Source organism: Silene latifolia, chromosome 3, assembly GCF_048544455.1.
Source record: "Silene latifolia isolate original U9 population chromosome 3, ASM4854445v1, whole genome shotgun sequence".
Classification (NCBI taxonomy): domain Eukaryota; kingdom Viridiplantae; phylum Streptophyta; class Magnoliopsida; order Caryophyllales; family Caryophyllaceae; genus Silene; species Silene latifolia.
In genome coordinates, this window is record NC_133528.1 from 20929496 (window position 1) to 20946691 (window position 17196).

The 17196-nt window shown below is 35.3% G+C and overlaps 1 protein-coding gene and 2 pseudogenes across 1 annotated transcript; 1 reads left to right on the plus strand and 2 right to left on the minus strand.

Moving 5' to 3' along the window:
• Nucleotides 1-9026: 9026 nt before the first annotated feature.
• LOC141648802 (protein FAR1-RELATED SEQUENCE 9-like) lies at nucleotides 9027-12567 on the minus strand. The gene is made up of 3 exons (XM_074457519.1): nucleotides 12453-12567; nucleotides 10445-11058; nucleotides 9027-10271 (listed from the first exon to the last, which is right to left on the minus strand). The coding sequence occupies exons 1-3, from the start codon at nucleotides 12565-12567 to the stop codon at nucleotides 9027-9029; spliced, it is 1974 nt and encodes a 657-aa protein (XP_074313620.1).
• Nucleotides 12568-13601: 1034 nt separating this feature from the next.
• LOC141648804 (uncharacterized) lies at nucleotides 13602-14556 on the plus strand (annotated as a pseudogene).
• An 877-nt stretch (nucleotides 14557-15433) lies between these two features.
• Nucleotides 15434-16780, minus strand: LOC141648805 (plasma membrane ATPase 2-like; annotated as a pseudogene).
• Between the last annotated feature and the right edge of the window lie 416 nt (nucleotides 16781-17196).

Below are 17196 nucleotides of genomic sequence, written 5' to 3' on the forward strand. Positions count from 1 at the left end.
AATTATAGTATGTACATTGAATTACACGAATTTAATTGCGTATACAACACTTGAATGTAGAGTACTATGATGTAGTTGACGATTTTAAACGATTAATTATCAATGTAGTTGTTTACTAGATGTTTTACTTGTTTTTAATCGGGAAAATTAGGGTAAAATGTTGTTTGATCGCGATTTTAGGGTTTGACATTGTTTAATTATGAAAATTAGGGATTCATAATGCTTAAGACTTACAAATTACAGACTCATAATATAGAATAGAAGTTGTTTGATGATACAGTGATGCGGTTGATGTAATATACTTGCACTTGCACTTGCACATCATAATTTCTGCAATTTTTAGTATAATTCTGACAAACATAGTTGAGGTACAATCGTTACTCATTTTCTTCAATTTTTAGATTTTTAGATTTGTCATACTGGATTATCATAAATTTTTGTTAACTATTGATTATGTAAATGTGTGTTGATACTTTTACAAAATAGTTGTGATATTGATTGTTAATAATTCTAAATATTGTGCTATGTTTAAATGCAGAAACTCATCTTCAGCCAAAATGGACTTGGTTGTTTCACAAAAGTATAATAAAAACACTGCAAAAAAGAGGCCTCTAGCAACAAACGATGGAGTTGAACAAAGATCAACGAAGAAGTCAAAGGAAGGGAACCAGGAAATAGAACCGGTGATACAAAATGAACTTGTACAGCAACCTGAGGTCAAACAGAAGAAGGCACAAGCATTGCAGACGAAGTGTAGGCCAAAACAATTGGTTGAGCTGATTAACAACCTAAATGTAGAACAAAAACAGGCTGTGAGGGAGATAGGGTTTGGTGGTTTGTTAGAGCTGAAGTTAACACAAATACCACATGGAATTATGAACTTACTTTTAAAGGCGTTTGACTGTACGTGCAACATGTTTAAAACCAAGAAGTGGGATTTTATATTGACAAAACATGACGTCCACGACATCTTTCAACTTCCTAGAGATGGTGAACCTGTAGAGCTCGTAATCCCAGGAACTAAAACTACTGTGGAGAACAACAAGTTGAAAAATGCATGGAGGATAAAGTTTGGGTTGGAGAGTACTTCTGCTCCAATTATGGTGAAACAAGTGCACGACTGGTTGATGGCTTGTAATAATGCTGATGATGACTTTAAGAGGTTGTTCGTAATGTACAGCATGTCTGTTTTCCTTGCACCATCTTCTAATAAAACTCTTGATCTGAAACTGGCTAAGGCAGTTGTGAATGTCAGTAGCATTAGAAAGTATGATTGGTGTGCTTATGTTTTTGAAGAGATGGTTGAAAGTATTAGAGTGTGCAAAGAACGTTCAAGGTCTACTATAACTGGGTGTATAGTAGTTCTTATGATAGCATATTTCCATAGATTTAATTTTAATGGAGATATTTTGCCGCACACTCTACCACTTATCAAACATTGGGATGATGCGTCCTTTGTCGAAGAGGGTTGATGATGAGAAGAGTACAAAATCGTTGGGAAATGCACCAAGATATCAAGATTGAGTACCCAATCGCCAACAACAACAAGGTATAAAACAATCCTCTTTGATTTATTTTCAATGTAAATTACTTTGAAAAATGGTTTGAAAAACTAACATATGTATTTTCCAGAAGAACCAGAGTTGAGACTAACGCAGAGCTCCGATCATGAACCTGATGCTGGAACGGAAACAAAACAGGGGTACATGATGGTTAAATTACCTGCCGGTGTTGAGACTGACAATCAGATTAGAGCAAGAGCAATGGATGTAAGGATTAATGCCTTCCTGGTTTCTTGGAATTTTTAATATTATGTTACTGCAAAACTGTGATATTATCTTGCTTATAGTATGATATTGTTCTTCAACTGTTGTGATATTCCTTGGCAAAAGAACAAACCTGGATAAGGTTTTTTAAAACCACTTACTTTTATATTGTTTTCTATAAGAGTGTGATATTGTTGTTTACTAAGGCTGATATTGTTGTTTACTTAGAGTGATATTGTTGTTTACTTGGAGTGATATTGTTGTTTACTTGGAGTGATATCATTTATTTTGTTTTAACAACAGTGTGATATTGTTGTTTAGTTAGTGTGATATTGTTGTTCAACTGTTGTGATATTCCTTGGCAAAAGAACAAACCTGGATAAGGTTTTTTAAAACCACTTACTTTTATATTGTTTTCTATAAAAGTGTGATATTGTTGTTTACTAAGGCTGATATTGTTGTTTACTTAGAGTGATATTGTTGTTTTCTTGGAGTGATATTGTTGTTTACTTGGAGTGATATCATTCATTTTGTTTTAACAACAGTGTGATATTGTTGTTTAGTTAGTGTGATATTGTTGTTTACTTGGAGTGATATCATTTACCAATAGCAAACTGCCTAATTTTAAAATGGCTTCTGATATTTTATTTTATTTTAACAATAGTGTGATATTGTTGTTTACTTAGTGTGATATTGTTGTTTACTTGGAGTGATATATTTTTTGAGTCCACCTATATTTTGTAAATGGCTTCTGATATTTTGTTGACTATGTCATTTGGCAGAGTGCTCATGAAATTTATCTCCGCATGAAGAGGGACAATGAGTTGTTCTATTCAAGATATGTAAATAACATGAGAGAGCTCATCAATATGAAACCGAGGAATCCAATGCATGAACCAAGTACATCTAGACAACCTGGTGCGAGGAAAGACGGTGATAATGAAGCCGTTGCTGAAGAAGATGCTGCTGAAGAAGATGTTCCTGAAGAAGATGCTGCTGGAGAAGACGCTTGTAATAATGATAAATTTACAACAACAAATCAAGCTGCAATTCCTCCCATATCCCCAACACAGCCTTTCCTTAAAGATCAAAGCTTTCACAAGTTCATGGACTATGCCATAGCCAGGTCATATGAAAAGCAGAAGGCAAAACAAGGGCTGCCGACGTTTGATGTATGGACTGAGCTGTTGAAGATGCAGTACAAAGAGTTGAACAGGGTATATGGCGGATGTACGGATAAAGAACTACTCAGTGATGATGATTTGGAGTGCAATAATAACCAACAAGAGGAGGAAGATAATGATGTTACAAAATTGAACAGTGATGATGAAGGAGTCCAACATGATGAGCTGGGTAATTATATGGATTCAAATTTGGATGAATTAATTTCAAAAGTTGGTTTAGGAGTAACAGGGGCTGTTGGTGAGGGGATAATTAGTAATGCTGATACAACAAACAAGAAAGGCATTGATGAAGAGGCCGATAAAACTAATGAGAATAACAATGTGGCAACAAAAGAGGGTGTTTCAAATGTTGGTTTGGGAGAAATGGGCGCTGCTGAGGATGAAATTGAAGTGCAGTTGTATAGTGACAAAGCTCATATGGAGGGAAGTGGAACAGAGGCGGAAAAAGCGTTGAGGATGAAAGAGAAGTGGAGTTGAATAGTGAAAAAGCTCATCCAGAGGGCAGTGGAACAGAGACACAGAAAAGGAATGAGGATAACAGTGTCGTGACTCAATTGAAGGAGGTTGTAACAAATGTTCAATTGCCAGAAAGAAGAATGATAAGCATCAATGAGTATTTTCGCATACGAGCAAAGAAGTACCTTCATCAAGCAAATATGATACCTCATAATTTAATTTGTACTTTTGATTGTGGTTTCTTGGGAAAAGGATGCTCACTTGTTTTGAATTCATGTTTAAAGACAGACCATTTATTTGAGAATGTGTTGAAGCATCGAAAGGAGGTCATGGATTATTGCTTTCTTAACGATCATAAAATTAACAAGTCGTAAGTCCCTCTTCATCAATTTTTTTAATATTTCAGACATGACTTAATCGATCCATACTAGTGTGATCTTGTTGTCTATACTACATGATATTCTTGGAACTGAGTGTTTGATATTGTTCCTTTAAATTTTTAAAATATTTTAGTTGTGATATTCTTTTACAAACAGTGTGATATTATTACATTATAATAGTGATATTATATATGGCAATCTAATATGTTAATTTTTTGGCAAAATTTTACAGAGAAGTGGTCTGTGACTTTGGAACTTTCCATTGTATACAAAAGAGCGATATTGAGTCTTTCTTTGCCTGAAACTATGATAGAAGCAAGTGGTCATTGAGTCTTTGGGCAATATTGCTCAATAAGTTTCAAAAGGCGCAAAAGGACAACAACATGCCGACAAGGATTTTTTACAACCTTGCCCAATCAGTATGGAAAAAAACTGTTTGTTTATCATTATTAAAATAAGGTACTTTAAAAATGTCTCAGTGAGACTAATTAAAATGTCCTTTTGAACAACAGGGTGATCTAGAAAAACTCTTGAAAGCAAATGAAGATGATGTTGATGAAGTGTCAAGAATTAAGGCAGATGTGTATGTCTCATGGGATACGTGGTCAACTGTTTATGACGAACCTTTGAATTTAACTTCAGATATGGTAAGACATTTAATTTAAACTACTTTTAATTTGTGACCCTGTTTTGTATATTATGTGATATTGTTAGTAGTTAGTGCTGATATTGTTGAAGTTAAATTACATATTTTAGATGTGATATTATTTAAAATATTTTATGATATTGTTACTTGTAAATTGTGATATTGTTTCTGATATTGTTTCTGAAAAACATAGGTATTCTTACCTTTGCTTTATGAAGAGCACTATGTTTGTGTTTGTATTGATTTCAAGAGGGAGATCATGTTCTACTTGGACAACAGAAAATATGATAATTTCGAAGACGAAGAGCATGTACACCTGGCTCATATTGCTGTAAGTACTATATTTAAAATAAAAACTAATGATATAATGATTTTGTTACATCAATTCGAGATTGAATAGTTGTTTACTATGAACATGTACAGGGTAGTATCTATGGTGAATACATCAACAGTAAAGGTTATGAAAGAGGGCTAAAAGTAAAGGACTACGATTTGGTAAATGTGACCTTTGCTTGGCAAACGAAGGAATTGACCCTGGACTGTGGTGTATTCATGATGTTTCACATGATGTTTTTCGTTGGTGAGTGTTTTAGTTGTGAACTGGACAATGAGAAGAAGAGGGAGTTATATAGGGCGAGATTGCGGCTACACTCGTCTTGAGTGATATAAATAAAAAAGGAGTGAGGTCCTGAGGAAGGTGGAAAACCTTAATGCCATCAAACGTACACTCTTTCCTAAATTGTTGAAAGAAAGGCAAAAAGGAAACAAAAAAAGGAAGACAAAGAAAAGGTTCTAAAAATAATGTTCAGACGCCAAAGAATAAAAAAAAAAAAAAAAGGTTACATTTGTTAACACTATCTTGTACATTACTAATTTTTTTATTTTTAATAGTCAGTATGCAATGAATAACATAGACTATATTTATGTAGATATGGTAGAAGATGATTCGCCGGTGTCGTAAGGGCGCAGAAGGAAAGGGAAATCAGATGGACTAGGAAGCACGTACAATTGTGGATTGGCAGATCCTAAATTGGAGGTCGTCTCAAAGTTTATGAGGGCTAACAAATCACAATTTGCAAAGATGTTGACAAAGAGGAAATAAGTGATTGATTATTGCTTATTGGATGACCACAGTTTCCCCTTAGAGTATGTTTTTTAATCTTTAAGACATTTTCATTTGTGCTATGATAGTATATTTAGAGTAGGGTGTTATTTGAATGTGATACATTTTTTTTTAAACAAACAGTTAGGTTTTTGCCAGCTTAAGTGCTACTATGTTTTTGTGATACTTTTTCTTAGAGCATGTGATACTATATTTTGTATGGAGTGATATTGTCTGTAATATTCTCCATTTTTAATATGAACCATTTGTCTTAATGATTGGTACAAATGAGGTTGTTGCGGCCGGTGACAATCAAAACCTTGTCAGAGAGGATATTTTGTCATTGCTTCCAAATGTGCATGTCAATAGCAAAGTGATTGATTGTTGGGCGTTAATTCTGAATCACATTGAGCACACAGAAAAATGTGATACAAGTTTAATGTTTTTTGGAATTCAACACATGGTAAGCTTGTGTTTTAGTTTGATTTATTTATATTCACACTTTCAATAAAATGTATTGACTCTTAAAACAAATACGGCTTTTTAACATTTACACACACAACAGGACGCAATAGTGGAAGGAACTGAATACAAAGAAAGGAATAAAGACAAGATTTATGCAGCATGGGATGAATTTATTACAAGAAACACGGTTCCATGTAACTGGCAAAGCAGATCTCATTTTTATTCCTATGTTATGGAAAGAACACTATTTTTGTGTCTGTATAAATTTCAAAACAGAGACCATTGAAGTACTGGACAATACAGAGTACGATGACTGGGAGGAAGCTGAGACACACAAAATTGCAGATTTGGTGGTATGTTTTGTTGAGAGGTCTGAAATTAACATTGGAAAAAATAACTTTGTTTGTGCAAGTATCAGTAATGGTTTTGTTTAACATTGTAGGCTAATGACATGAGTGACTACCTAGAAGCAAAAAAGGTGGAAAGAGCTGAAGAGATAATAGGGTTTGATGTTGCCAACATCACCTTTGATTGGCAGAAGAAGGAGATAAACAATACGAACTGGGAACTTCTTAATGTTGCACATGATTCGGTATGAGGGCCAACTGTTTGAAGCCGACTTGAACGCGAAAGTGTATAGGCGCTACTCTTTGGCGAAATGGCAAAGCAAAGATTGCTTTTAGCCGATATAAATCGAAGAGGACAGAATTGATGGAAAAGGTTAAAGAGTTTGTAGAAGGCAAGGAGGAACTCTTGAAGACATTAAAACAAACGAGGAAAAACGCTGATGTTTCAAAAGAGAAGTATGGTAATGAAAGGATAAGGAGAAAGTCACTTTGAGAAGGAAACAACTGTCGAGGAGGTAATAACAAACGAAAAAGTTACTGCAAAAGGAAAGGTCGATGGTAGTGGGAGACAGAACATTGACACAGAAATGCCCATTCTTCGGAAAAGGTACAAAAATCGATAACCTGACTTTTACATTACTTGGCTTTTATTTGGTTGTATGTGGAAAATTGTTAAAGAAAGAAAATGGTGATGAACACAAAAAACTTATATAAATTATAACATATTTGGTTTATAGGGTCAATGATTGCCAAAAAGATGGTGAAGATGACGGAGAACCGCTTATAAAGACATACAAAAGATTCAAGACTGTTGCAAATCCTAAGAATCGAGGCAGGGGAAGAGGTGTTGGTAGAGGAGGCAACTGAGACTGATTCAATATGTATTAGAATTAGAGTTTTGGCACAAAGATGTAATTAAAAAAAATGGATGTAAAGCTGGTAGGACAATGAAACTAATGGTAGATTCATTGTGAATATTAATTCAAGCTGTTAAAGCTGGTAGGACAATTGAACAGCGTGAGAATATTGATGCTAAAGTTTGCAAAAGTAGTAATGACACTTCTCTTTTGAATCTGATATAAGTATTGGCAATGTGTGATATTATCTCAAGTGTGATGTGATATTTTTCTTCAGTTGGTGTGATATTGTTTCTCAACATACTATACAAATTAATAGGGATTTAAGTATCCTTTTTTCGGTGATATTTTTTGGTTTGGATTCTGATATTGTTGTGTAAGTAAGGCGATATTGTGTAACAGAATTTTTAAAATTCAAGAGAGAAAATAAATCCCAATATCACAAAAATGTGTGATATTGTCTCAAGTGTGATGTGATATTTTTCTTCAGTTGGTGTGATATTGTTTCCCAACATACTATACAAATTAATAAGGATTTAAGTATTCTTTTTTTCGGTGATATTTTTTGGTTTGGAGTCTGATATTGTTGTGTAAGTAAGGTGATATTGTGTAACAGAATTTTTAAAATTCTAGAGAGAAATTGAATCCCAATATCACAGAAATGTGTGATATTGTCTCAAGTGTGATGTGATATTTTTCTTCAGTTGGTGTGATATTGTTTCTCAACATACTATACAAATTAATAGGGATTTAAGTATCCTTTTTTCGTTGATATTTTTGGTTTAGAGTCCGATATTGTCGTGTGAGTAAGGTGATATTGTGAGACAATTTTAAAAATTCGAGAGAGAAATTAAATCCCAATATAACAAAAATGTGTCATATTTTTTGTTATGAGATTTGATATTGTTATAGAGACAGGTTGATATTAATTAGCTGATACTTATTTTTTTAAATTGCTGCGCTATTGGTGGTCAAACACAATCAATTGGATTTTCTTTCATAAAAGTACTGTATCTCTGATATTATTTATAAGAAATAGTGATATTGTTGTTTAGTAACCGTGATATTGTTTACAATCAATTGCTTGTGTATCTCGATAATGTTCCTACTTTGATAATGTATTGGGTAACAAGAAAAAATTGTCTACACGAGTAATATAGACTTGCAAAGACGTACTCAAGCTCTCAATCAACATCCGCAAGTGAAGAACTCTGCAAAAAGCAAAACAAAGAACACAAAAAATAGTTCAAGAAAGTATGTTGTACATGTAAGTAATCGTGATATTGTATACAATGATGAATGATATTATTTAGACGTACAGGTGATATTCTTTCACAACAAGACAAAATTGGATGATAATAAATCGTTTATATTTGTGAAACTATTTCATATACAGCATGATATTATTTAGAGTTGTATGTGATATTGTTTATCAAAAAACACACAAATTAAAAATCAATCATAATGAAATAATGAATTTAGTTAGCAAAATCACTTACATCAGATTCATTATCATCACCCGAGTGCTCAGATGTCTCAGCAGCTGGATTAGGGCAGTTGCGTTTATCATGATGTGCCATTTGTTTACAATTATTGCAAAACCTTTTCGGCTTTTGTGCCTTTTCAATGGACATTTGTTTCTTAGAGGTCAACCTCTTGCCACTACCCTTGTTTTTGCATTTAACTGGTGGTAATATCTGAACCTCATCTAAACACTTAACCCCAAGAAGCATCTCTAACTCTTGTTGTTTGGTCATTGTTTGGTAGGGCTTGAATTTCTGTCTAAATGCCTTGATAAATCAGTCGGGTCGATTACGTGATTTTCAGGCAGAGATTTTATCGAGACAGTGTTGAGTAGAACTCGACCAAACATTTGAAATCTGCAGCTTACTCACATCTGAGGAATCAAAATCATCGATCAACTGCCCGTGCACATCATAAAGAGGCATCTTCTTGGTGTTCTTTGTCCACCTACTCAAAAGGTACTGTTCAGGTATCTTCCTAACCCCTTTACCTGATAAAATCCAAATAATGTGTTTGCAGATGTATCCCTTCCTCTCAAACATCTTACATGAACATTTTGCATCAAAAGTTGTGGGATTAAATGCTACAGTGTACGTAGTACGCAATATTGCATCTTCAACATCAAGAAACCTTGTAGTGGAATCCCTTGAAGAATCTCCAGCGCTACATGAATTCAAAGAAGAGACACACTGCTTTTGGAATTCATAAAAGAGTGCGTGTGTGTACACAGTGGATGCATGAATCTCAAGATGAAGCATGGTTTTGGTTACAGGTAGACAGAGATCACTGTCTCTATCAAGGGACTTTTGAGTGTATCTTTGCTGATCCATAGCACTTTGGAAGCGCAACCAAAATTCCACAAGTGTGCCGCGAGGATTCTCGAACCGCTTGAAGAAGCTGTTCATGCTCTCAGAACGTTGGGTTGTTCTGAGAAGACAACCAAGAGGAATGTCACGATAATAAGCCGGAATCCAACGTTGCCTCTTGTTAAACATATATGTTAACCATCCATTATCTTCCAGATGAAACTCCTCGATCAATGCAGACCACTTCTCTTCAAAATCAAAAGGCTCAAGGTCAGAATCCCAGACAATAGAATTCATACGGCTTACAAAATCTGTCTCTTTGGTCACTGTCGTGCCTACCTTTTCGGGTAATTTCTGCATGATGTGCCACATGCAATAACGGTGGGCAGCAGTCTTAAAAACAGCAGTAATCGCAATTTTCATTTTTGGGCATTGGTCAGTAAATAAACAATTGGGTTCCTTTCCACCCATACATTCTAAGAATTTCTGAAAAACCCAAATGAAATTCTGGTCGTTCTCCCTACCCAAAAGTGAAGCAGCAAAGGTGACCGACTTCTTGTGGTGATCAACACCAGTAAAAGGACAGAATTTCATGTCATACCTATTGGTTGAATAGGTTGGGTCAAATGTCATCACCTCACCATATAGTGAGTAGTTTCGACGTGCCTCTGCGTCAGCCCAAATAACACGAACCAAACACTTATTCGCATCAACCTCATATGCAAAATAAAACCTGGCCTAGTTTGAAAGCACTTCAAGCTGATCTATGAACATTTGAGCATCCCGCTGCCCGATAAAACATTTGACTTCCCTACCAAAATTTTTAAAGTCGGTCAAACAAGCTCCCACATTTTGATAACCATCAACATACTCCTTATAAGACACGAAAGTAGTCGTTGGGCGATATTCACCTTGCAATTGTCAATGATTGTTTGTTTCTGATGTAAATTAAGATGTCGGATTTGTTCAAATTCTTTATACTTTAGTGGACAAAGAAGGTGATTATGGGCAGCATGAAACTGATCAACAACAAAAAGTGGGACTTTAACTTTGTCAATTTCTTTGAGGACAAATCTGAATAAAATCTTGGCCTTACAACCAATCCTAGTAATCTTGGTCTTCTTAGGATCATATGGTTTGCTCCTTTTCTCCTCTTCACCATTAGATGGTAACACTTTCGGCTGAGTACCCCTAAACCCTTCTCTATTACAGACAATCAGTTTTGTCTTTATATCACCACTACCACGAAACCTTTTAGTTGAAGACTTTCTTGGTTCAAATCCGCAAGCATCCGCATAAGTGTCATAAAATTGGATACACTCATCTAAGGTAGCAAAACTTTGTCCTATTCTAGGTGTAAATTGAATGGCAACATTCCGTATCCACTCCTCAGAACCTCCAGGGGTGACAATCAAAGAAAGGTGATTTCCACCATGCACATCATCAACTTGTACGCATTGTGGAGTACGAGCAGGTACAATAGAAGCAGAAGAAGTCTCTTCAAAACAGGGTGATGGAACAAAATCTAGCAGGAAAAAGTTAATTAGAGTAAATCAGGCTATGATATTATTAAGGAAAACATGTGATACTATTAAGCATACCGGATGATACTGATGTACATTAAGTAGCCACAGTAAAACATGTATTGTTAGATATAAATTTACACAAGTATGTATTGTTAGATATTCTAGTGTATGATACTATTGTGAAGGATATGTGATATTGTCAAAAAGAAATTGTGATACGCTAAATAGGTAAACGTATAGTATAACATCACTATAATTTAAACTAGGATACTGTGAACAGTACGAGTGATACTAATGAAGATATGTTGTGATACTAAACTAAATGAAGTAGGTAAACAAAATTAGGTCAAACGACAACAATAAGGTTAGGCAGAGAATTGTTAACATGTAAATCTGAATAAAAGCATGCAAAAAACAAAACAATCATTGACAATTGAATGCAAAACAGTACGCAAAAAGAGAAGACGAAATAAAGCGATAATTGTAATAGTGATGAGCAATATATACATGAGATGATCAAGCTGATAAAAGTAAGGAAACATGACTGAAATTCACATATTCAAACAAAAAAAACACTAAATCAGGTAAATCGAGATGATTGAAACATAAATTAAAACGGAGAATGATTACAATTAAACAACGATTAATTAAAACTCAAAAAAATTACTAGAATTAAAGAATTGAGACAAAAAGGCAAACGAAAATACAAAAATTAAAGTAATCATACATGAAGAAATACGACATTGCATTAAAGACGATAGACGGAGAAAATAAAACCGATTAGATTGATTGCAAAATCCAAACGATGTTGAAGAGTCAAGAATTCAAGCGATTGATTGTAAAATTGAAGCAATTGATTGTAAAATCGACGACTTAAGAGTCAAGAACAAATCGAGGCGGCTGAATTTTAGAGAGAGAGAGAAGAAAGAGGGAAAAAGAAATTGAATGAGAAAAAGGCAGGAGGAGGGAGTATATATAATAAGCTGTGAAAAGACAATCTTACCCTTCCTATAGCGCGAGATCTCAAACCATCCGTGGCTATAATCGACGGTGAAAGTGAGACTCACGGACTCAAAAATTGAAGGTGGACTCATGTGATCCTAATTCTATATATATATATATATATATATATATATATATATATATATATATATATATATATATATATATATATATATATATATATATATATATATATATATATATAGGGTCGGGATCCGGTGAGAACCACCCATATAATGAGAACCGTGAGAACCACCTTAATCTAATAGAATAGTCGACGCGCATCCCCTAACCCCTCCAAACAAATTCATTTCCCAATTTTCCCTGCTCTCTCATATTTCTTCTCTCTCTTCGACCATCATCCCTTTGGGTCAGCTGACGCGACGCACACCTCTACCAAGACCATATTTTCGAGCTCCGTCTCTTACTTTCGCAAGGACCCCATCCTCATCTCCACCTCCGCCGTCCCCTGCTTTGTAGCGACCACCGCAACAAACCCAATCCATATCAATCTTATTTGTTGTCACAATTTCAGTGCCGTTTTGCTGCTTCGAGTTGATTTCTACGCAATTATTGCTTCGAATCTGAGTGTGGCTAGTGTTCTAATTGATTCAAGTAGGGTTTAATTGGCATCATATCTCCAATTTCAGGTGCCTTCTAATCCCTAATTTTTTTAATTGCACCAAGTTGTCGAATTTGTGAAATTAGGGTTTGAGAAATTCTTTCTTTGGGTTCAATTAGTTCAAGTTATGGTCGACTTTCAGAGGATGTTACTCTCATTTTCTGGTAGCGAATTGAGTCTATTATAGGGCGAAAATTTCAGGCCTTATCCGAGTAGAATTTGATGCTGATTTAGGTGTTAAATCTGCTAGCTTGCTTTCGTTTTTGCTGCAAATGGAGATGCACATACTGGAGATGTGCGAGTTCTGAGGTCGCTTTGGCTCGACTCCTATTATGTCGAGTCATTGTTGGCAAAAGCTTTTTTTTTATAAGGAAACAATGATTGGGAGACTGAAAGCCATTAAGCCACTGACTGTCAAGAGCCACAATGCTTACCTTTCAATGACGAAGTAGGTTCCAAATAACATCCAGCAGATAATCGTTAGAATCCAACATAGTATGTGCATCTCTATTCATCACAGGATGATATGAGACATCGCGTTTAACAGTATAAAAGCAGGTTCCACACTTCCACATGCCATTCCTTTGATATTACCCATGAAGATTTGTTGTGTTGTTCCTTAGTAACTACAGTTTGAAAAGCTCGATAAAAATGGCGTTATGTTTTGACTGAAATATGACAAAAGCGGAAAGAAAGGCATGCCCGTCCAATTTATTGCTATTATTTTATTAAGCCAGCTTTACAGGAGATCAAGTGTAAAAATTAGTATAGTGAGTACTGCTAACAAATGAATAATTTGCAGTTTGATGTAGAAAGGAGGGAGTCAGATACAAGGGTTGAGATGTGCTGCGCCGGTAAACCAGGTCTACTACTGTCAACTGTCACTACACTAGAAGCCTTAGGCCTTGAAATTCAACAATGTGTTATAAGCTGCTTCAACGATTTCTCACTGCAGGCGTCTTGCTCCCAGGTACAATACACCCAAGCTTTCATAATAATGCTCAAATTGTTGTTGATTGGATGATAATTGATGGGTGTGAATTGGATTGTTCGGGTTTGGGTCAATTGGTTGGCTTGTTTGTTTAAGTGGGTAGGTTTGATGTTGCACGGAAATTGCTTGGTGGAGTGAAATGTCGCGAGGGAGGAGTGGATTCGTATTTGTATAACGTACTTTTAAGTGGTTTGGTTAGGAGTAATAGGGTAGATGACGCTGTTAGTTTCTTTAGTGAGGAGATGGTATCGAAATCTTGCTTTGATGTTTGTAGTTTTAATATATTGATTAGAGGCCTTTGTAGGACTGGAAAGGTGGATGAGGCGATAAGATTGTTCAATGGTATTAGAGGTTTTGGTTTGTTACCAGACATTATAACTTATAACACTATGATATATGGATTATTTAAGGTGAAGAAGGTAGATAAGGTTCGAGAGTTGGTTTTTGAAGCTAGATCGAGGAATGAGATTACGCCTCTTTGTTGTAACATATACGTGTATGATATCCGGTTCTTGTAAACTTGGTAGGATGGATGAGGCTTCCTTCTTTGTTTCAGGAAATGTTGACCATTGGTATTAGACCTACCACCACAACGCTCAATGTTCTTATTGATGGTTTTGGCAAGGTGGGGACATAGCTTCAGCGTCTGCTATGTATGAAAAGATGATTTCTCTTAAGCTTCAGCCTGATGTTATTACCTTCACTTCTCGCATCCATGGTTACTGTCGGATTGGACTAGTGGACGAGAGTTTGAAGGTTTTGAATGAAATGATACATATGAAATTGTCTCCAAATGGGTACACAATTTCTATTCTTATTTTCGCCTTATGCAAGGAAAATAGATTGAATGTTTACGTTTTACTTATTTTGAAAGTCAATTAGCTCAAATGGAAGAGCATTGTGCAATGCACAAGATGTGGGTTCGACTCCCATATTGGCTATGAAATACCAAATCTTTCTTTTATTCTAAGAATGAAATAATGTAATTGGTAATCCTATTTCCACTTCTTATCAAGGATCTAAAGACAAAAAAAGATGAGGAAGTTGGACACTTTTTCATGCATGTACATGGTTGTTTAATGCACATAGGTTGCTTTTTCATGCATCTAATAGGCTATATGGGACTCGAACCCATACCTTTGTGCACAATTTGCACATTGCTCTACCATTGAGCTAATAGCCTTTAAAATACACTAAACAAATACGAGTACAAAAAAACTAACATAAGTACCTCGAAATGTTTCTCACATATTAGTAAGATATGTAATAGATACACTAAAATGCCTTGTAGTTACATAAAAAGGCCGGTTAATACATTAAATCTCCTTCATAGTCATTTCCCTTATTTCATGTACATAGAATCTTATTTCATGCGCATAGAACCTTATTTCATGCACATATAATCTTATTTTATGCCTATATAAAAGTAATGTCCTTAACCAACAATAATTAGTATCATAATATAATCAACTGATGCAACTGAAGAACTTTTTAATGCACATAAAACCTTATTTCATGCACATAGAACCTTATTTCATGCACATATAAAATTAACGTCCTATACCAACAGTAATTAGTATCATAATATAACCAACTGATCCAACTGAAGAACTTTTTAATGCACATAGAACCTTATTTCATGCACATAGAACCTTATTTCATGCACATATAAATTTATTTCATGCCCATTTAACACTTATTTCATGCACATAGAACATTATTTCATGTACATAGAACCTTATTTGATGTACATAGAACCTTATTTCATGAAGAAGCAAACACAACCATATCCTGAAAGCTTTAACAGTAACATTAGAGGAGTACCTGTTATCATCTTAACACAAACCCCAAGGTTAAGAGCTCTACGAATGGTCTCAGCGCTATCATGTCTTGGGGGATCGAAGAGAGGCAACAACCCACAGAATGTCCAAGGGTCTCCATTACTAGCCTTTCTTTTCTCAGGGATATTCTGTGAAAGCAATTATAACAAGTTTAGTCTCCTTTTACAATGCTTTAATGTACGAATTCCAACCAGATTCACCTTGAAGCGATATAGTTTAGAGTCAAATGACGCATTAAGTCATTGTTATATAATCAAGCTCTAGATTCAGAAAAAACTCTGACAATGGATTTTTCAAAAGATAACTTCCGAGTTCTTACTCTATACCTGCAAGGCAACGGCTAATGATCTTAGTCCTCTTTCAGCAAAATTGTCAATTATACTATGGACTTCTCTAGCAATCGCGTAAGTTTTAACTGGAAAACAAGAGGGAGCAAACCGAACATTAATGTGAAATGATTATGCTCGGAATATCACGAGATGAGTTACTGATTGCTTTCGAACAATCTCATCTTTACTTCTCTGGTCTGGGGTATTCTTTAAAATCAGACCGTTCTGGTATATTACTATTAGTAGCTCAATTCATAAATCGGAGGCCCTTTGATGGCATCTACAAGGCAATGTGTTCTTTGTCAGACTAAAGGGTGCAAAGATCAATAAAACGGAGAGCACCAAAGGGAATAGTAGCATTCATTCGCCTAAGGAATGACAAAAGTCTTGAACATTACGACTTAATAGATTCTGCTGCGTTCATTGCAAAACCGGATTCTCAAAGCATCTAAAATAACTTGAACAAGATTTACGGAGATTTAATGAGTTGCATACCTGCTCAGGGGCACCTTTATCGGCCCTATACCAATTACCATCAAGCATCAATGTAAGTGATAGTCGTACGTTTGTCGACTGGATTAAAAGGCAAGAAACAAACTTCCTCGATTTTTGCACGAGCCTAGAAGCGAAAATGTAAACTGTAAATGGAGGTTTAGAGTTTTTCTTAAGAAAAAAAAGAAAAACCACCCAAGAGGTTGATAGGTCTCGAGTTCGCTATCATCTCTCATTACCTCCTTTGGATCACCAAGCATGTTAACTATAGCAGTATCAATGGCATCTTGATTTTCCGGTCTCGATGCTCTGGCCGCTAGTAAGATTATAGTATCTTTATCCATATCCTTGTTCTAAGCGCTAGTGTACCTTGACGAGGTTCTGTCAACAAATGAGTCGATTCGGGGTAAGAGTTCCGGTTTTGTCACCGCATAAAATATCCATTAGGCCATTTCTTCTATCATTGTCATGCGTTTTGTAATGGCACCCCGGAAAAAAAAAAAGCGCTGGTGCACGGACGCATTACAATCTAGAAACACGGACGCATTACAATCTAGAAACACGGACGCACTATTAACACGGACGCATTACAATCTAGAAACAAGTCAGAGTTAAAGGCTGTTGATAATTTTTTCTCCAAAAATTATCTAACGACATTTGAAAGCAACAAAATAAAAGAAAATCCTACAAATGAGGAATACAAGCCTAGTCAACTAATTTGAATCATAACAAACATAAAACCGAGGAATAAGAAAGAAATTGGGGAAATTGAGGAATTACCTAAATTGTAATCGCATTTCAAGTAGGAAAAATCGATGATGAAAGCAAACAAGAATAAAGAAGGAAGCAAAATTGAAGTC

What these genes read in the sequence shown, in the direction of transcription:
- LOC141648802 (XM_074457519.1), bottom strand. Translation starts at nt 12,567, where the DNA reads ATGGATTGGGTTTGTTGCGGTGGTCGCTACAAAGCAGGGGACGGCGGA. An exon ending in AAAATATGGTCTTGGTAGAG is followed by an intron (nt 11,059 to 12,452) that starts GTGTGCGTCGCG and finishes TTTTCCTGCTAG; the next exon opens with ATTTTGTTCCATCACCCTGT. An exon ending in CAATCATTGACAATTGCAAG is followed by an intron (nt 10,272 to 10,444) that starts GTGAATATCGCC and finishes CTTTCAAACTAG; the next exon opens with GCCAGGTTTTATTTTGCATA.